The sequence below is a fragment of the Protopterus annectens genome, chromosome 2.part2 (genome assembly GCF_019279795.1).
Source record: "Protopterus annectens isolate FY-2018-M chromosome 2.part2, PAN1.0, whole genome shotgun sequence".
Classification (NCBI taxonomy): domain Eukaryota; kingdom Metazoa; phylum Chordata; order Ceratodontiformes; family Protopteridae; genus Protopterus; species Protopterus annectens.
This window is the reverse complement of record NC_056730.1, coordinates 340,271,231-340,293,469: the sequence shown is the minus strand read 5'-3', so window position 1 is coordinate 340,293,469 and position 22,239 is coordinate 340,271,231. Positions and strand designations below refer to the sequence as shown.

Genomic DNA, 22,239 nt, shown 5'->3' with positions numbered 1-22,239 from the left:
TTTTTGCCTTACCAGTAATATAGCCTTTGACATTACTTGCTTTTCCAAGGAGCAATAGGCAAGCCATATAGGGTCAGTTTATGAATATTTCATCCATTTGTTTAATCCCTTCTTAAATAAAATAGCGGGTCACATTGCTTGATTCAAAGTTCTAGAGAAGGGGTGGTAGTTGCATGACAACTCTCATGATTTGTTTATTTGCTGAAGCAGGTTTAGATGTTTGCTTTTGCTGTTTACCGATCTTTGTGATTTGTGGCGAAATAAGATGTCTTGGATTCCCAGATCCCTAAAGCACAGATCATGCTAAGGAGTCTATAGGACACTGAATACAGGGCAAGGCCTCCATTGTCTGTTGGTAACTCTGGACCTTTAGGCTCATAGTCGTATTTGTTAGGAGCCTTTGAGGTTTCTACAAAGGGGCAATATATTCAGTGATGGGCCCAATCAGTGCAAAATGTAGTGGGCAATGACAGCTTTAGCTCTGGGGAGAAATACTCTTAGTGATCAGCTGTGCCAGGTAGAATGCTTTCCTATCCAAAACAAGTTGCTATGGAGTTGTTGGATATTGAACCCAGGACCTTGTATATGCAAATCATGCACTCTGCCATAGAGTTTACACACCTTCAGGCCACTGGTGGATCTCAATGAGCTTATTGTATTTTTCCAGAAGAAAACTCTTGCCTGGTCTCTGTGCACTGCATCCTTCTCTGTCTTGTAGAAAGCATTGGATGTGCTCTTTTGACCTCCAGAATGCATGCCACCGTATAAAAAAAATGAGAGAAGTCCAGTAGGTATCTGCACTTTAGAATTAGCTAGGTACTGTCAGCGCTGGACTTTTCCATTTTGTCTCACCTTTTCTGTCAGTATGTGTACCAAATGCATATCTCTGGTTGCACTGTTGCACTACGCTTATGTCTACAGCGACGCACTTAATTTGGATGAAAGGTCTAGTGTCAGTCGGGTTCTTTGATCAGCTTGTTCCTTTCTGTGAAAGTTATGTTTCAAAGCAAAATCTCAGCTGTACCCTTCTTAGTTATGTTTGTTTATATGTACACCAAGTTATGCAGAGCAAGACTTGCAGCACACATAATTCAAACTCTTCAGACAAAGGTTTCTGTTTTTTTTATACACTTGATATGTGGTTCCTTATGAAATATTCTACATCAGAGTTCTTCACTGGACCTTAAAGTCCAAGAATTATGTAATAAAACTCCAGTGCCTCACCCAACAAGTCTTTCACAGAGTTAGCATCAAAATGACACAAAAAAAAACACTTAAATAGCAAAATATCACATTATTATTCAATTAAATAAAACAATTAACAATAAAATAATTTAATTTCCACTTAGTGTAAAAGAGCCTTCCACTCATACCTCTCAAGTGTCCCTGATTTTGACTCAAATTTTAGCTCTGTTCCTCTTAATCCCTCCTGCAAGTAGTGACTTTTGGAGGAAAGGTAGTGAATTACACTTAATGAATACTGACAGTGATTAAGCGTTATAGACTTATTTTATTTCAGAAAATGTATATTAATTCATATGCTCTGATTCTGTCGATGTCTCAAGTTATTAGCACTAATATTTTAACAGTGTCCCTGATTTTTCTGGATTTGTCCCTGATTCTGTTGAAATTTGTTCCTGATTGGTTGAGAGCTATGCTTCCACTCAATTTCTTTGTTTACACCCTGACTCACCAAAGCGCCAAACTTTAAATTACAAACTGCTTCCTTATATAACAGTTTATTTTTAAGTAAGACATCATCCTTGGCAAAAACTTGTGCCAAAATGCAAACTTTTAAGCTAATGTGTGACCCCAAATGGGCTGCATGAAAATGTGAAGCCACAGGACTATCCATATTTTGGTTTCTTATGTCTCTAGTTTATTCTTGCATTCAAATTTTAAACATTATTTTGGTTTGTCCTATATAGAAGAAGCCACAAGAGCATGACAGACAATAAATTACTCCCTTGGTTACACAAGAAAAAGTTGCCCTAGGCTGAAAAAACATGCCATTTATCCTATCAAATGCCTTAGCCACATGGGTGCAAATAGAACATTTTCCACAAGGAAATGTAGCAACATTTTGTGGGGAGCTAGTTAAAATTTCAGTTGGCAAAGAAAACAAATTATGAACAACCATATCTTTTATATTTCTGGCTCTCTTATAAGAGACTGAAAAAGACTCTGGTAGATTTATAACCCCAAGCTTACCTTTGTACAAAAAAGGCCAATAGTATTTAAGAATTTAACTAGCTCACTACTATGAATGTTATGAGAGGTAACAAAGTGTATTACTTTATCATGTGTTATTCACTACACAGTTCTTGTACCTTTTTACAGACCCCCTGTTTGAAATATCAGCAGCACTAATGGTGTCCCTTTCCAAACCCAACAATTTATTAATCTCCTGTCTATATAGGAGAAACCAAAAGAATGTTTAAAATTAGAATACAAGAACATATTAGAGACATAAGAAACCAAAATATGGATATCCCTGTAGCTTCACATTTTCATGTAGCCCATTTATGGTCACGCATTAGCTTAAAAGTTTGCATTTTGGAACAAGTTTTTTTGCCAAGGATGATGTCTTACTAAAAAATAAGTTATATAAGGAAGCAGTTTGTATTTTAAAGTTTGGCACTTTGGTGCCTCAAGGTTTAAAGAAAGAAATTGAGTGGAAGTCTCTTTTACACCAAGTGTAAATTAAACTATTTTATTGTTAGTTTTATTTAATTGAATAATGTGATATTTTGCTATTTAAGTGAAGTTTTTGTGTAATTTTGATAACTGTGAAGGGCTTTGTTGGCCAAGGTGCTGGAGTTTTATTCATAGGTTCATAGGTAGGTACTAGGCTATCTGCCTGAGGGCATTTATAAACCTAGCCAGGCATTTATAAACCTAGCCAGAGTGTGTCAGCTTTCACCTCCCCATTGATTAATTAACTGAACCTCTGTCAAGAAGAGCCAATGAAGTGATCCCAGGGGTGTATTTTCTGTTACCCATCCACTCGTCAAGGTTTCTCTTGAAGAGTGTTAGTGAGGGGCTCTGCCTAATGTAGTTAGGAATTTTGTTCCAAAGCATGGGGAGTCTCTTTGACAGGAATCTATCCCTCTAGCATGTTCTATTTATTGTTGTGGCGAGGTTTAGCTCACTAGAGTGAGTGGCTCGCAGTGACTTGGATTTCTTTAGGTGGAGCTTGTCCATCAATTCTGAGTTGGACATGGCTTTGTAAGTCAGGCAGAGATCACCTCTGAGTAATCGATATGCCACTGAGTACAGCTGGAGTTTTTCCAGTCGTGCTGCATAGGACATATGTTTGAGACCAGTAATCCTCTTGGTGAGGTACTTCTGTGGTCTTTCCAGCTGGTTGGAAGTGTCTTGTGAGGTACAACCCAAACGGGGCATTGTACTCTATGATGGGTCTGATGAATGACTAGTAGAAGGGGCACTGTAACCTCTTTATTTCTAGATGCGAACCCTTTAGTAATTAGATGGGCTACATAGAAGGATTTCCTAACTACTTTGGCAATATGATTGTCAAAGGAGAGATTACTGTCTACCTAGGTCCCCAGATCTCTTATTACCTCTTCTGTATTAAGGAGTCTGCCACCTATGTGGTAATTCATGGGTGTTTTGTTTTTCCCAAATAGGATGACTATGCATTTTTTTTGCATTTAGCTTGAGAGCATGACTTTGACACCAGGTGTCCGTCTCAGTAAGGCCCTTTTGGCGAATGTCCGTGTCAGCCGGAGAGTCAGTTATGGCTCCCAGTTTGCAGTCATCGGCGAACTTGGTTAGCCATAGTCCTCCTGTGTTTGCCTGTACTTCTGAGAAGTATATGCCGAACAGTAGGGGTCCCAGGACTTCAAGCTTCTGCAGTTGGTGTTTTTCACTATTTTAGTGTTTTTTCTTCACTGGACCCTTTGAATCCATGTGTCTCAGAATGGTTACCCTCTGAAGTATGAAATCTCAATTTCCTTGGCCTGCAAATGGCTGTCTTCCCTCTCTGTCCACTGTAGGGTAAAACGTCCACAAAATGTCTGGCATATTTGTCTTCCTTTCTGTACTGATTAAATCCATGAGTAGGGCTCCTCTATCTTTGCAGTATAGTTATAACAAAAAGGAAGATGGTTCTCCAGTTTCACACCTATTTGAAGAGCCGTCATGTTAAACTGGTGAGTAGATTGCATTGGTTAGAGCAATTAGGCCCTCTTCTAGAAAGAGCTTCCTTCAAGGACCAGATTCTGTCTGCAAGGCTGTTTTGAGCAGGTCCAGACAGTAGTCCATAGTTAAGCAGTAGAGTCTGTCTGATTGTCGTTTGGAAGAAGACAAAGGGTACCATTTATTTCTTTTTATTCTAAAGATGATGAGAGACTTGCATTCCACACCTAAACTTGGTTATTTCAGAGAGCACATTCTTCTGTATTAAGGGGGCTGCCACCTATGTGGTAATTCTTGGGTGTTTTGTTTTTCCCAAACGGCATGACTATGCATTTTTTGGCATTTAGCTTGAGACCATGACTTTGACACCAGGTGTCCATCTCAATAAAGCCCTTTTGGAGAATGTCCGTGTCAGCCAGAGAGTCACATATGGCTCCCAGTTTGCAATCATTGGCGAACTTGGTTAGCCATAGTCCTCATGTGTTTGCCTGTACTTCTGAGAAGTATATGCCGAACAGTAGGGGTCCCAGGACTTCAAGCTTCTGCAGTTGGTGTTTTTCACTATTTTAGTGTTTTTTCTTCACTGGACTCTTTGAATTCATGTGTCTCAGAATGGTTACCCTCTGAAGTATGAAATCTCAATTTCCTTGGCCTGCAAATGGCTGTCTTCCCTCTCTGTCCACTGTAGGGTAAAACGTCCACAAAATGTCTGGCATTTTTGTCTTCCTTTCTGTACTGATTAAATCCATGAGTAGGGCTCCTCAATCTTTCCAGTATAGTTATAACAAAAAGGAAGATGGTTCTCCAGTTTCACACCTTTTTAAAGAGCCATCATATTAAACTGGTGAGTAGATTGCATTGGTTAGAGCAATTAGGCCCTTTTCTAGAAAGAGCTTCCTTCAAGGACCAGATTCTGTCTGCAAGGCTGTTTTGAGTAGGTCCAGACAGTAGTCCATAGTTAAGCAGTAGAGTCTGTCTGATTGTCGTTTGGAAGAAGACAAAAGGGTACCATTTATTTCTTTTTATTCTAAAGATGATGAGAGACTTGCATTCCACACCTAAACTTGGTTATTTCAGAGAGCACATTCTAATCTTTGGTTTCTCAAGAGTGACTATCAGGATTTCATGACCCTTTTGCTGTAAGGAATCAGGATGGTGTTTCTGGACCTGATGTATGCCTTTTTACAGTTAATTGTGTGGGATCTGTGCAAGCTTTTCTTTTAGTTTGCTGTGGTAAGCATCCCTTTCAGTACAACTCTATCATTTAGACCATCATTTGCACCCAGAGTGTTTGCCATGCAACTTACTTTGCTGGCAGAGAATTTGCAGCATTCTTGTGTTCTACTGCCAAGGTAACTGTGACACAGTTGAGGGATATGCTGATGCTTTCCCTGGCTTAGCCTCTTTTGTAGTTGCAGACCTTTGCAGTCTTCATATACTGGAAGAAGTCATTTTGGGGGCCTGTCAGTATTCCACTAGGTTTGCATTTGTTAGTCACTCTGCAGTGTAATTTATTCCATCTCGTGCAAAAGACCCAGGAAGCCATAAAATTAGCAATCTAGGTTGAATATGCACTGGAAGGGATCTAGGCTTAGGATCCTTTGTATCCTTATGGCAGCCACGGACTTCACAATTCTATTCATACAGTCAAGGATGGCCAGTGTTGTGGTGGATAGTGAAGCCAGTGGTTGCAAATATATTGCACTATAAATATGTTTAAGCTTCAGTTGACAAATCAGTGACAGTAAGTACAAAACCAGTATGCCCTTGCTGACCTTCTTTTGGTTATGGACCTGTGTTGTCTTGTAGATTAGTAGATGTCTCACACTAATCCTAAATGCAGCCTTGTCTTCCTTGAACATAGTTTCTCAGAGGTTGTAGTGATGGATGCATCATTGGTGTGTTGTGGAGCTCAGTGCACTCCTTCCTGGCACAGGAAAGTTGAATTCCCTCAAGTTGGGGATTATGTGTACACAAGCTGGAACTGTTAGAAATTGTGTCTTCATAAAGCTGTGGAAGTGGACATAAGACCAAAGCCATTCTTGCTGTTCTCACAACCAGGCTGTGGTGTGGTCCATGCACAAGCAAATGGTTGCATTAATTTCCATGCAAGAGGAAGTGCAAGTGTAGCAGTGAGACATAGATTGGAAGATCCCCTTGACAAACTTTCAGATAATGGGAGAATTACAAAAGTAAAACCACAAACACTTAATAGTCCTAGGCAAACTAGCAAGACGGGCTCAAAGATCAAATACGTGACCAGTATAAAGGCAAAACCAAACAGACATAAGACCTAGTGGTCTTTTTGATATTTGTCTGTTATTGTCCCTGATGAAATTTGCGTAACAGTGCATTCATCAAGGTCTTTTAAATGCTTGATGGGGCTGGCATCATTTCAAGGCAATGTGGTGTTTACCGTCAGTCATCTGAGGCTATTGCATCTCTGAGCAAGGGCAGCACCCCAACATGAACCATGAAGCAAAGTCACTGGAAATAAGGCAGTTGTGCTTATTCTTACAGCAGGTCTTTGCATAACTGTTAGGCTCACTACCTTTGTTTTTCCACCATTTCCTCTAGTGCTGCATATCACTGCCAAATTTAGTGAAGAAAGACCAAGACTTGTCCACATTGCCCTTTTGTGGCTGAGAAGGGAGTGGTTTCAGGCTCTCTGGTCCTTGACAGTACATGAGACTTGTTTGTTTATTCAGTTTTGTTGATCGTGTTAATCTCAGCAGGCATTCATGCTGATTTTTGTGAATTTGGCTAAGACACCATGAACATTTCCCTACTGTTTTGAGTTCTAGGAAACTATGTGGAGGATGTGCCAAACAGTGTTGATGCTGGAAGACTGGTGACTTGTAGCAAAGTAACTTTTGCTTTTGCTTCTGAGTAATTTCTTAGAAAATAATGGTAGAGTTAAATAAGGATAATGTTGTTGAAGACTGAGAGTTGCATATAAGTAATTTTATTTTAGATGCATTTTGCGACTTGTTTTAAAAGTGGGATTAAAGAAGAGCAAGGACTTCTTGGGTGAATTTTGAATTAGTAAAGTTAGCATTTAACAGTCACTTTGGAATAAGTTTAGCATCAGCTAGTCACTTGAGAATATAGTGTGGATGTGGAAAGAAGCAGCAGCTCTGGAGATAATTATTGCAGTTATAAAAAGTTATATATTGCAAAGTTAATATAGCCAAGGTAATGGAAAATCTATTTTCTGTATTGGAGTTTGAGTTGCTGTGAGTTAAATATTATGCTACAAAAAAAAGGACAATTACTAAATGTAGTTTAGTTTAGAAGCTATAAACATTCAGTGAAACATGCAGGGTGCCTGATGTGTTTCTTTACTTTTTGTATAGTACAGTTGTGTGTAATCTTATTATAGCACTGCTGCATGTATATAAGCTATATGGGAGTTCTGCCAAGGTTTGCCCATCCCCCATCTCACCTCCACTTTAGAGCACCCTCCACATGCCATAGCTACTGTCCCACAGAAGGAGTTTAGGGATTAAGTAATAGTTATGGCACCAAGAGTTCAAAGTCTTCTATTTGCCCCAAGAAGGGCGAAAAAAAGACCCACCTTGGCTAAATGCCGTAGCCTAAGCTATTTGGGATAAATGCCAAAGCTTAGCAGGCAAGATTGGTTTAAGATTGTTCAGAATCCAGGAGCCCTTGCAGTACAACCCTAGCAAATACTGCTTTGGATCTAGAGAAGGAGCCTATTTTGTAATGTTTGGTAAAGGTGTGTATGAATGACCAAATTGCAGCATCTAGCAAATTTTGATTCTATCCCTTTCCAAAATTAAGCAGAAGTAGACATAGAATACAGTAGCAGTGGCCTTGTCTTGAAATGCCTGCTTGTGGTGAGAATAACAAAAGGCAGTCATGTAGAAATTCTGTTTTGACACTGCTTGTTTCTTTGTTCTACCTTCTTGGGAAATAAACTGCTGATCTGCAATTCTGAAGGATTTGGTTCTGACAATATAGCTGCTGAGTTGCCTTGGATCATTCAAGTTATGCAGCATTCACTTTCCCTAATCCTTCAGCTCTAGAAAGAAAATAGGGATATTAATGTTGAGGCTCAGTGTAAACTGTGAAATGGCCTTAGGGCCTACATGAGAAGTTAGTTCTCAAGTTGACCATGTCTTTATGAAAAAAATGAGATGAGAACAGCGCACCATTAATATCTGCAACTCAAATACTAATTTGGCAGAAGAAAAGCAATTAACAACACTATTTTCCAGGATAAGAAATTCAGTTTAGCTCCATTTGCTAGCTTAAAAAGAAACCAGTTTTCTAGTACAAAATTTAGATCCCTAGAATGTGCCACTGTATTAACTGGTGGAAAGGATATTTAAAACTTCTTTCAAAAATTCAACAAAAAAACAACAAAAAAAACTTACACCCAAGCAAAGAACACTATAACTAAAACAAAAAAACAAACACATCACAGGTGATGTCTCAACCTGTAGTGTCAATCCAAAGTATCAGAGCCTCTTCTGATGAAGTTGGGTAATAGAAACCCTACAAAAGCGCTTAACCTGGATTTATTGGTTTTTCATTAAAAATGTTGTCTGGTCACTTTGACTGTGGTCGTGCTTCAGATGCTTTGGATTGACACTACAGGTTGAGACATCACCCATGGTGATGTTTTTTGTTTTTGTTTCATCTTTCAAAAGTTTTCACCAGAGGCAAATTAGAAAGGGGTAGGATCTAAAGGCAGACAAGCAGAAATGGCAAATCTGTAATTCTTAATAGAACAGAAGGAAAGTCCAGCAGTTAAGTCACACAAGTTTGAATAACCAGAGGCATCTGTGTTTGCAAAGGGTCCTGGTTTTTAGCTCACCACCAGCCAGAAAATCATCTCTACTTCCTCAAATATGATTTTCAAATCAGGCTTCTTGGCCTCCTTTAATACCTGCTCCATCGCCTTGGGAAAAAAGTCCCTAAAAGGAATTAAAACCGTGCCATTCAGACAGTTGAAGGAAATGAATGTTGGGATGTATCAAATACCCACTGTGTGGAAGCCTGTGGTAGTTTCCTTTGGCCATTTTCAAAAGAATGAAGAACGGTGTGTTTCTGCGCAAAAAAGGATTACTTTTATAATCTTTGGGGAGTCCTTTTCGATCATCAAAAGATTTCTTGCTATTAGAAGAAAGGGTGAGAAGACAGTACTATTCCTGTCCAGGGTAATGAAAATGCATATGTCGTCCAGGCTTGATTGCACAGAGGCTTGCAATAGAATTTCTCTAGCTGTCTATTGCAGGTGGAGGCAAATAGATTTATCTGAGGTGTTCACTGAAGTTCCTGGAAGACACATGGGTGCAACTTCCATTTGTGAGGGTCTGTCCTAGTCCTGCTCTGCTCTTCTGCCACAGTGACTTGCTTTACCCTACTTTTTGTTGCCTATTAAAATTATATAAAATTAATAAAAAGGAATTTACTACACTAGGAATGGCATTTACTGCTGAAGAGGTAATGGCTAAAATATGGGGGGAGGGGGCATTAGGAAGGCAAGTTAGATAAGTGGGTAATATGCTCCTTGTTATATAGTAAGAAAATAATTAACATGATAGGAAAAGGAACATATTTCGTTTTAGATAATATATTACCTTATAAATATCCAAACTAAATTAGCATCTTCAGTTTTCAAAGGAATGTGGGGGCTCCTGTATACACCAGAAAAGGAAGGAGATGTACATCTTACTTCAGCACACTGCATATAAAGTATAGACTAAGTATATGATACAGTGTAACCAATAGTGTATTTGTAGAATGTATTACTTGAAAAAATGTATTTACTGAAAAAACATGGAAAAAAAGTAGCTGTCATACTCTGGATGTACACAGTCAGATTGGGTTTTACCTGAAACAACAAACAAAAATATATCCAAGTGGTTACAGCTGTAAACCTTAGGAACCAAAACACCAAATAACCAACAAAGGTAGCCGCCAACTCCAGAATGGGAATATTGTTAAGTGGTTTGTCTTTTTAATTCTTTCAGCTTTCCATACCATACCTTTAAATGCGCAAAAGTATAAGTTTAGTTATTCTTTTATGGTCATTGGTCAAGAATGTTCAGTAATTTTTCAATTAATTTGAATTAATTCAATAAAATCATGTTGTGATTCTTGTTTGTTAGTCTGAAGAAATCTGTTTTTGTTGCTGAACAAAAAGCTAATGTTATATTTTTGAAGCCTGAATAAACCGATTTTTACATTACTTCTTGGATTATCAGTTTGTGACTGATTATTGGGTTCCCATTCTAGAATTGGTGGCTGCTTTTGTTGGTTATTTGGTGTTTTACCTGAAAACAGTTCACCTGTTTACGAAGACGGAACATCTATTAGTCTCTTGCCACAAGATAGGAAGGGCTAGCAGTTGCCAGGGAAACACTTTCCAAGTGGATTGCTAGGTACAATCTTTTGCTGTCAAGTGGTTTACCACCAGTTGTAAAACTACTGACTACTTCTGATGTTTGCTTCAGAAAAGTTTCCATTGTGGCATCTCTTATGTGAATGTTTAGATTTCAGTTAACATTTCCAGGCTTTAGCCCTCCTTTGGTACTTCAGGAGTCAGCTTTCTCAGCTTTTTCCTTTGGCTATCATCTGGCTTCTTCCCCCTCTGTATTTATAGTGCTTGGGGATTAACCTCGTTTGGCCCTTCTAAGGAGGATTCCTGATGTTAGATGTAACAGATACTTGCCTACCGTAGCAGTTGATCTGTGGGAGACCTCTTCTCATTAAGTCACAGATAGGTTCCTTTTGTCATCCTGTACTTAAGTTGGCCTTTTTTCGCAGCTGTTGTAAGACGTTCCCTTTAAGCTGTGCAAGTATATTTTTTAAATGTTCTTATAAAGTATAGGAATCAAATATTTTTTCTTGATTTGTAGGAAGAATGCTTGCTCAGTGGTTGTGGACAGAACATTAGTCTTAGGAAACTAGGCTTGCTGTCCTAGTATGGTGCCCTGCTTTTGTGTACATAATCAGAGTGAGGTCCTGCCCCACCCCCTCCTACTCACACACGCACACGTGTGGTAGCTTCAGAGAAACAAATTTTCAAATAAAACAAAGAAGAGGATGAATCCATGCATATACCCACAGAGGAAGATTCCTTTATAGGCCATTTGATATGTATTGGTTTGCGTTTTTTGAAGTATGCTGTTGTTTTGATGGTATATGATCTTTGAATCATAGCTTAGTGTATTGTATATAGCATTACATAGCGTGGTCCTGTAGTACCTTTGTATGCTGCATTAAGATCTCTGCATGTGACATCAGTTAGTTTTCTTTGTAGTAATGGCTCTTGGTATACATTCTATGTATGGATGCATGGCATGTCAATGTCAGTTATTGCGTTGAAAAAAAGGTTTAAAATTTTAATTTTCTGTTTAATCTAGCAAGTGAAAAATGCGCTGAAGTACACACTTGGGTTCATGGTGGTTTGTACGGTTCTTCTTTTGATTGGGTAAGCATAACCACGTCTGTTTCATTATGCCTTATTTGAACTTTAATTTCAAAATTGTGCAGTACTCCATTACAGTACCTCTGAATTTAGAGGAATGGTGCTTTAGGTGAGTTAAAATGCACAATAGGGTACTAGTAATTTTGTTTTCAACAGAATTTAATACAGGGTCTTTAATATGAGGACTCTGTGGCTCCTGTGATTAAAACTGGACAGTACGTAACTGAGGTATAGTTAACACTGTTTATTGACAGTGTCTGTTAAATCATCCTGTCTGGTGTAGTAGTCCTCATTGGTAACATTAGTCATGTTTAAGGTACTAACCTGAATGATGATGAAAGAAATCTGTTTAACAGTAACATATTGCAGCATAATGTAATTTAGAGAGAGAATACTTAATAAATAATTCATAATGTAAGTTATATGTTTGTATTTTTTTAGCAATTTATAAATGAAGTGTTTGCAGACAAATGTGCAAGTTAGTATGGTGAAGGTTTTGTATATGGCCTACATTTTATACATAGAGGTGATAAAATACACAAGGGATATTATCTTTGCCACTGGTCAGATTTCAGGACTTCCATATGATTTGCTTTAAAATGTTCATGTACAACTTTGATATTACTTTGAGGGGTCCTTTTCACTGAACAGTGTTTTAATTTTTTTAGGACCCAGTCTTGCCATGAAATTCTTGTATTTTTTTTTTTAATTAACTCCCATACTCCAGGGGCACATTTTTATGGCTAGTGCATGTCACAATGTCATGCACTTGATGTAAGCAGGCATCTTTGTTCTTTTTCATGATCTATTGTCTTTTTTTGTCTGATTCAACTGTTGGGTTATCAGATCTGACCTTGGTGCTTTTTCAGAAGCTTGGATCCCCAGGTTACCTCAGCTCTCATTTGCCATTTGTTCTGTCAGAAAATATGATTGGAGGGCTCTGATATCATTGTAGGATAAGTCTGATTTTTCTTTAATTTGTTAGTAGTTGTATATTGTCCTGTTGCTTCTGGAACCATTATGAAGCCTTTTCAATTCACTCTTTTCCTTTAAAAATAAATAATGTATACATATTGTTTAAGTTACAGTCTTGTTATAGGTAGGTTTGTACGTATATTCTGTAAGTGCTCTGCTACTGTTAGTATGAGTGAGGGCGACTTTACTTTCCCTGCTGGCTGTTGTTTGTTATGGTCGATGTACTAGTTATTAGGGTTGTCTTTTCTCCCTAGCATGTCTGACAAGGCCACTGGCTTTAAAATATGCTCGGCCTGTGTTACTAAGATTCCACCACAGGACCCATATTCATTGTGGGTGTAGGCTATTTAGGAGCATCTAATCTGGAGAGCAGCTGTGATACCTGTTCTTTTTTTGGTCCAAGGTCTTGTATTGAAGGGCCTTCTTCCCACCTAAGCAGGGGATTCTGCCACTCCTGCATCTGAGACATCTTCTCCTTCATCAATAAAGATGGGCAAGCCAAAGTTCCAAAAGCAAAAGAAAAAAGAGCAATGAACTAATTAGATAAAGAGAAAGGGAGGAGAAGAGGAGATTGGAGTAATCAAGAAAATGGTCTCCAGAGCCACTGGAGCTAGTCAGCCTGGGCTGAGAACATAGAGATGTGTGGATGTAAAGGGTCGCAGGGTCTGTTCTTAGTCACCCTCTTTACATTTCTCTCCATAGCTGATAAAGCCCAAGGCTTCACTCTGCATTTCTGCAAGAGAAGCATCAACTGTTTTCTCAACCTCAATCAGTGGCTTTATCCTGTAGTTCCTTTTGTTCATCTCAGAGTCTTTTGGAAGCTAATGTCAACAGGATAATGTGGAATTTATTACAGACCCATATTCAGCTGGGGGTCATCCCAGGGACAACCCAATTTGTTCCTCTGGGAATGGCCCATGCAGCCGTGCCATTGGTTTCACATGTTCTGATCTGAACATCAGATTCGAATACCACAGAGCACTCATGTCGAAGCAGATACACACTCTGTCTGCCTTGATCATATCTGATAGGGATGATTCTTGGAGCTGAAGCTTCAGAGCTGAGACTCTTTGGTAGGGCATGATAGCAAAGTTTTTGGAGCCTTCACTGTGGATTTGGTGCTGGATAGCTCAGTGCTGATGTCGATCTTTGAGCTGGGTCATGCCCAAGTCGAGGGCACCACACCCTTGCCTGTTGTAGCTTGGGGGGGCTCTTCTTTGGTTCCAATTTCTTCCTGTGCTTTCAAGGCATTTGAGAGGTTTCTCTCCAGAGCAAGAGAAAAGAGGTATTTCTATCCCTTCTCTGTTCCATTATGACAAATGATGGATCCTGTGTCAGCATCCACCCTTCCTAGTAATCAGGGGCAGTCAGCTTATTTCATCCTTGAGGGTTCTTGCCAGTTTTGGTTCTGAAAATTCCAGAATTTTAGCCAGGACTCTGCTATGGACAGACCTTCCCCCAGGGCAGAGGAGGGAGAGCAACTTTAATAGACATTGCCTCAGAGGCAGAAGTGGACCAGAGAATTCAGGGTTTTGTAGTCTTTTCATGGAAAAAATGTACCAGCCCTCCCAATTGGTTGCCTGACTGCTGCACTCTGGAGGCTGCCTGGAGGCATTTATCCTTGCAACCTCAAGTCTAGCAGACCATCACCCGAGATTCATGGGTACAGAGGATAATAACAAGAGGCTACATTATTCCCTTTGTTTCCCCTTCTCAAGAAAAAAAGAATTCCTGATGTGGAAAGTGGAAAACAATTGTAATGCAAAACGTTGAGCTGTAATTGTGAAATGCCTAGGGACCCCTGCACATGGATACCTCTGTGCAAAAGTCCATACATGATCTCCCCTTTGAGAATTCACAACATAGCTATCAGGAAATTTTAGTAGGATCCTCTGGTGAAGAATGCATCTAAGACTGCAGTTCTGTGCTCTGGAAATGAATTGCAGGCCAGTGCTGAATTTGACCTCAGCATGTCGCCTCACAGTAAGACGTTGTCCTGTTCGATTCTCAGCTAGAGCGTCTTCTGTGTGGAGACATGCGTGAATGGGCGTACCTTCGTTGAATGTTGTGCGTCAGGGCCGGCAACATGGCACGTAAAAATCTACTGCCAATCATTAGCGGACCGGAGTTCCGCTGTGGCGACCCCTAACTGGGAAAAGCCGAAAGACACAACAACAACCTTATCTGATTTACACAATGCTGTTTATGATTTGACATGTTAAAACTGAAATTAAAAAATAACTTTTCTTAATAAATTTAGATTTTTTTTTTCACTTCTGATGGAATGACACCTTAAATACATTTTGGTTATGAGTTGCATTCTGAGCATAAATCAAATACTCAGTCCTAATGAAAATAGAATGTAATGCTTCACAGTGTCTGACACATTCTAATGTCACTGTTGTTGGAGACTATTAGTTTAATGTAATTACTCTGAAACAGTTGACATTTTATTGGGAATTTTTTTGGATATCCGGTTTGGAGATTCAGTTATAAATCTTAGTTGGGTTTTGCTTCTAGCTGCACATATAATAGAACAGCTGAATGCTGAATTTTTTGGTACCAGGTCATAATTCTCATTAACTCTCTGTTTTGAGTTAGTATTTCAGATGTAATACATCACTTTCTTGAACTGTTAAATAGTGGTCTTTGTTCTTATGTTATATATGTATCTTTTATTTATTATTTGTATGTTTTAATCCTGTGGGAGAAAGTAAAATGCTCAAGTTTTTGTGAAGTGAATGTAATGGTATTTGTACTATGGAGACTTTGAAAGTATAATAATGAAATAAAGGTCTGGTGGCCAAAACATGGTTTGTGTTTTTATTGTGTTTCAGGCACTAGCTTAATCTTTTTCACACATGGTCTTCCAATGTAATGCACCTTTTCTGAGGGGGGAGTACCATCTTGACTTCAAGTTGTATGCATAGAGTGGTTACAGTAATATACCATCTTGTTGCTCCTAGACACGCAAACTGCAGCATATCAAGTCTTATCAGTAGACATCGAACAGTTCTCACATATCCTGCCTCACCTTTAAAAAATAGCCACTATCTTTGTACACTTGTAATCTCTTGATCTAATGAAAATGAAATAACTTTGGACACAGTATTATTTCATGTTGTTGCTTTCAGATGTGTATACTGCCCTTTTTGATAATGCATGTCATTGATCATTCATCGGTTACCGTGTAACTGCTCAGTGCTTTCACACACAGTCTGGGTCACTATCTGTCACAAGAGAGAGACACCATCTGTATGCCTTTTTGAAGTTAGTGTGGTAAATTGAAAGACTTCCAACATGTTTTCTCAGATACATTTACACTGTCCCCACTCCCAGCAAGTTATATCAGTGACTGATTCACGATGGTTGTGTAACTGCCTTCTGATTTTACACTTGGATCATCCTATCAGAAGGTAACCACATTTGTCGATCTCTAATGTGTATGCTAGAAGAATGTGAAAGGAAAAAAAATCAAAACATATAAAAGGAGAAGAAAATTTTGGTTAGTAAAAACTGCTGGACTTTTAATAAAATAAAAACCTCTTTAAGTACTTTCATCTCTAAATCCAAAATTACATGAGAAGTATATTTGCAAATACAACTCTTCATTATCTAGAATAAGCTCCTTATCACTATCTCTGGTACACTGTTTTACATGATCCAAAAAATAAAATATAAACCTCTTGAAAGTACTACAGTGTGAAGTATGTTTTAACCAAACACTGACATCAGTATTCAACTATCACATTTGTTTCCCTATATAAAATGCTTCACATGTTGTGCAAACAGCTGCATAAATCCCAAAAATTGTGCAATACCCAGATGGACCATATGATTTGTAAAAAAATGAATATGGAGCCGAAACAAACCTACATACATTATAGTTATAATATTTAAGACCTATAAATCATTCATATTCTTGCCTCTCTTGTTGTTAAGAATTAGTTTTGACTTCTTCCCAAGATATAATTTCAGGATTAGCCTTTAAGATGTCCCAGTTGTTATACTAAGCATTATTTAGCTGATTACTGTCCAGTTTATAAACTGAGGCTGTAACTAAGTGATGATTATTTCCAAAACCCCTTTACACACATTTGTAATGTTGTTCTAACTGCTGAGGTTACCTACTGCAGCGTAATTTGGGTAACCCTTCAGTTTAAGCTTATCACTCAAAGAATTAAACTCTCCAATGAATAAATGCACCATTATCCATTTTAAGTTTTTTTATTTTAAAGGGTAATAGACTGACTCTTTTCTATATTTTTATCAGGGGATGCCTACTAATGTAAGTAACAATTCCTACCAGAATTTTTTTGTAATGTATTGTGGTCTTGATGCAGCATTCATTTTTATCAACCATGTCTAATTATGTAAAATGTATTAATAAACATTGAATGTCTTTCTAAAGTATTAACATAGGCAACAAATTAATTAATTCTAATAATCCCCCTTCCAGATAAGAATACTATTGTCAAGGGCCGTAGCAATTTATTTTAACTCATTATCATTCATAGGCTTCCCACCCCTATCCCTGTATCAAATGAAAAATAAAACTGCTGTTGGTAGCGTTTACTATTACTTCTACTCACAGATATATCCCGTGTTCTGCCAGGATTTTTGTAACAAAAATCTGTGTAAAAAATCTGTTTGCATTGACATCTGTAGTCAAATGATAATTATGTTTACAACATCTTCCAGATTTCAGTTACCTGAGCAACAGCTCTGTGGAAGAACTCTGGTGTTAATGAAATAGGAAAGAGAAGTTGACTCCATATCTTCCTTGGATATACAGTTTAGCTCCTACTTCATCCAGTTATATCTGCCAGAAATCCTGGTTTGCATCAACAACTGAGAAAAGCTTAGGATTTGTCACTCTTGAGAGTTATGGGTGATACCCTGTCTTAATCATGCTGTTCATCATTTACATATCAATGTAAATCTGAATTTTAGTCAGTCATTCATTCTCAGTAGTACAGCAGGTTGCACACTCACCTTTTGTGCAGAAGGCTGTGAGTTCTATTCTTACACTGACAGATCAGTTGCCAGCACTGCTGAGCAGCATAAGGGCGATGCTTCATTCCTCAGTGTCATCCTTCAGATGAGATTTTAAATGGCGGTCCCATCTTCCTGAGTTGATGGTAGATTAGGTGGATTTAAAAGATCCCATGGTACCTATCAAAGAGAGTAAGGAAATTTCCCCGATGGCCTGACCAAACTTCCACTAGTAGCATAATTACCACATTGGATCTCCCCTAAAAAGAGGCTCTTAGCTTAGTTGGCCTGACGTGATCAGTAAAGGATAAAATAAAATGAAAATATTACTAGTCACTCATTCTGTTGCCTGTAACTGATTTTTAATTAGTTTGCTGGTTCTGTTCAATTCCTTTCAGCTGTACTTCTGAGTAGTTTGGATACGTTTTAGCATATATTACTGCTACTGCATCAGGTCTTATTTGTATGGGATATTCTCCTTGAAAGCTTCATAATCTTACAGCAGAGCAGCCATGACTTGCAGAATGCCATTGATGTGACTTTTTTGCGCAATATTTCTGTATCTGTGTGACTTTTTGAATGATTTTAAACTTAGGCTTTGCTTTTATGCTGTGAATTATTTGTACCATTTTTAGATTCCTAAATGATACGTGACTCAAAATATGAGGTTTTACTTCAAGTGCAGCTGTTTGTAAACAGTGACTGAAATATTTATTCTTGTATTAATTTGTCAGTGTTTTTGACCCAGTGGGGCAATGTATATGTAGGCCTTTCTGAACAACCAAACAGACCCAGCTATTTAAAAGCATCTTCTGAAAAAAATATTACAGTCTGCAGCTTACTGTAACTTAAATTTCACATGCATCTTATTAATTCTCAGTATTTTCCAGTACTCTTCTTTGTATACCTATCGCCATCAATTCATTTGTGTTCTAAAATACCAGAATTTTCATATTGTTTTTCAGCAGCATGCAGATTCTTCTTAACAAGCTTGTTTTTGCTTTTACATATTTTAGAAACATGGCCTTTTCTAACATAGATTCTGCACACCTGAATAGAAACAGGACAAGGTCATGCTTATAGCCACACCTATCGCAGGCTTGAATTTCAGGAATGCAAGCTTTTTTGGGGCTTCCCATCTTTTTTGAAGAGCATTTCTTACCTGTTTATTCCCGACACATTTGTGCACAAAGTATTTAATAATGAAAAGAATACCTTTATTTGCTCTGCACATGTCCACATCTTTCAGTAAGGCCATTTCTATTTATAGTAATAGTTTGTCCCTTGTTTCATTATTTCTTATACTGCAATTTATTCTTTCTGTTATGGGGGGAGGGGGGGTCATGCAGATCACCAAATTCCCAGACTTCATCTGTGTTCTTCAGTTTTGTCATATGCATTTGAAGTCTGTCTAGTATCTTGTGCTGTTACGAAGAAGAGCTGTTTAATAAAGGATGCTTTCTAAGTGGATATTAAGTATTGAATGTTTCTCTGAGTGCTGATGAATTTTTCTATTTTGTATGTTTTTTTCCTATCTGTAAAATTAAAAACAATAAAAATGCTTCAATACCTTTGACTTCTTCCTCAACAACTTCCAGGACTGCAGCACACTGAATCTCTTCAAACTTTTCATTTGATCTATATGCATTGAGGAATAAATAAAAAAAAATTGGATCCAAAATCTGAAGTTTTCTGCCAGATTTCTTTGCAGTTTTCAAGGACAATCCTAAACAATGTACAGTGGAGCAATGAATATGAGCTAGCTTAACAGCATATACAAATAAACAGTGCTACCTTGAGCTATGACAAGTGCCTGCTTATTCCATTTCAGGTTCACAGTGTACTGGTGGAGAACAAAGGTATAGCTAATGGCTTCAGAGGATTTTCTACACCTCTGTTTTAGTCTAGGGCCTCTCATTGCTACATACATTGGGTTTGGTGTAATGATTTTTACCACATGGATGCAAGGTACAGGGTTTCATTCTGACCATGAGTTATTGGCTAGGCTTAGAATACCCTTTCACTGCAGTTAATGTAGTATTCTTCTATGAACTGTGAACTTACCAGCAGTAAGTGCATATTGTCTGCAATGTTAGCTTCCAAACGTACAGTGATTTCCAAGAGGGAATAATAAATACATCTATCGATACTTTCTGCTTTATGATAACACACTGCAATTGACCAGAAACTGGCAGTTCCAGGACAAGATTGCTCTATACTCTTGAAATGAGCTAGTCACTACTGTTTACTTAACGATAGTTATGACTGAGTAATCGGTTTTGAAAAGGCAGAGTTCAGCAGTTAAAATTCACCAGATCCTAGTCATTGTCTGTCCAATGTGACATATGGGTCCTTGAGCTACTGCTTGAATTTGATCTGGCAAATTTAGTGCTCCAGCCTTTAGTTATTCAAAATCTTTCCTTCCCATAACACTCTACTTCCCCTGACTAACTCTAATCTCATTTGGGTGTTTTGTCCTGCCGACAAGCTTATACAGTTGGTAGTTAGAAAATCATGGCAGGAATCTGACACCTGTTAAGCATTTTTAGGAAGCCAGACAAGATACACTGGCCCCCCAAAATGCAAATGCTATTGATGTTCTTCGTGTTTCACTGTTGCAGTCATTACATTTGGGTAATCCTACTGGCAGGTTGCCCTCAGTCGGCCTGAATTCCAAAGTCTTGAGTCCTGCGTCGGCTGCTGTCGCCCCTTCCCTGACATCGGGTCGTCAGGGGTATAAAAGAAGCAGCTGACGTCATTTTCTTCAGTCTTTCTTGCCGCGCGGTGCCCGAAGCAGAAGCAGTTCCCAAGTGCTGGTCGGCCGACTCCTGAGATTTGTGTTCGAATTTCAGATCCGAAGTCTTCAATAAATCTAAGTACCCCGTTGGGGAAACTTGTTTCTTGCTCCAGACTGATGTCAGAAAAAAGTAAATAATTGTATTTCTTGTGGAAAGCAAATACATCATAAGGACTTTCATTCTTACTGCATTCCTTGCCTAGGCCCTGATCGCAACGTTTCTGGTTGTCGGTTTTGTGCTAGATTTAACCAATGCACTATTAAGTGTCGGTATAATTTTGCTTTAAACTATTTTGGACGCCGGTTTAATTATCCAGAAATGTCGTCGGATAGCCATCCGACTACCGGAGTTCACAAAAAGCGCAAAGAAAAGGAGAGAGATAAACAACAGAGTTCCAAAACCAACGACGAAGCTTCTCCTAAGCCAGTCGCCAGTTCGCCGATTCTCAGTGAGGCGCTTTCGCAGCCCCTGACGCCTGCTACTTTAGAGTCGCAGGCCGCTACTGACTCCCACGTGGAGTCAGCCATGCCGCTGGAAACTCAAGGTATTGAAGCCTCTGATACTATTCCCTCAGATGGGTCCGGAGCCGCTGAGCAGGCACCGGCGTCTGAGGCTGTATTCAGACCTAGACATCTTTATATTAAACCAACTTCAGCTTCAAAGGCAGAGAGTAAAGCACCTTCTAAAGCAAAGAAACAAACTCAAGAGCCATGTGGACAGGCCTCTATGCCCAAAAAACGGATGCTCAAAATGGCCGAAGACTTGATTACCTTGATCAGGGGTTCCCATCCCCCTCCTGATAAGAGGCCTAGGCAAGAGACTGACTATGACTCTTCAGATCAGGTTTCTATTTCTTCTGATTCCTCTTCTGATCAGGAATATTCTCTTCCCTCCTATGAGGATTCTGATGCTGAAGAATCTGTACCTTCAGCTTCTCCTCCAGAAGACTATTCTTTTGGGGAAACCTTGCAATGAGGGAGCATTTCCACTGGGAGAGCCAAGATTTTTCAGAATCTAAAAAGAGGCTCAGGGATTTCCTTTTACTACCTCAACACAGGCCTCTAGCCATCTCACCTGTGTTAAACATTGTAGGTGATGTGTTTTCGGAGTCTAGTCTTACCCCTGACTCCTTACCTCCCTCTCCTGTTAAGCCTGACAGATATTACAGGGTTCATGACTCTCATAAATTCCTTTTTAAAAACCCTTCTGCAGACCCAGACCCAGAAAGTATTTCACAGGGTCCCAAAGGAGGTAAGGCTTCTGCTGCAAAAAACCCTACTCCCTCTGACAGAGATTCTAGGGCACTGGATAGATGGGGAAAAAGATTTACACATCTGCTACCTTGGCTATAAGGGCCTTAAACTGTCAGTTTCATATGCTCAAATATCAACAACATGCCATGGCATTGCTTAAACAGAAAATGTTGTTAAACTCTGAATGTGCAGAAAACAAGGAAATGCAGAATTTATTGCATGCAGCTGAACAAGTTGGAAAGCATACTTTGCAATGTGGTTTTGATTCTTTGGAGGCCTCCTGCAGGGCCGCAGTTACAGGTTCTGTAATTAGGAGGCATGCTTGGTTAAAGGAACAAAATCTGCCTGATCATGTCAAAGTTAAATTATTAGATGCACCTTTACAGCATGATACTTTGTTTGGTGTTAAGGCAGAAGAGATGTTAAAGAAAATGGAGGACAAAGCTAAATCTATGCAAACTGTCAAAGATTTTTTACAAGTACAGCCACCTAGGTTTAGTAGACACTGGCCTACAAAGAATTGGTCCTTTCCTGTGTCAGACAGATCTCAAAGGGGCAGATCCAGATGTCCTAGAGGCAGATCCCAGGTGCAAGG

General features: G+C 38.8%; 1 protein-coding gene across 1 annotated transcript in view; it reads left to right on the top strand.

Annotated features, from left to right (window-relative positions):
- The window catches only part of LMBRD1 (LMBR1 domain containing 1), a 2,226,796-nt gene that overhangs the window by 893,717 nt on the left and 1,310,840 nt on the right, over nucleotides 1–22,239 (top strand). The window contains exon 5 of the mRNA XM_044063893.1: nucleotides 11,559–11,626. Within this exon, the coding sequence (XP_043919828.1) occupies nucleotides 11,559–11,626 (68 nt within the window). The remainder of the gene's footprint in view (nucleotides 1–11,558; nucleotides 11,627–22,239) is intronic.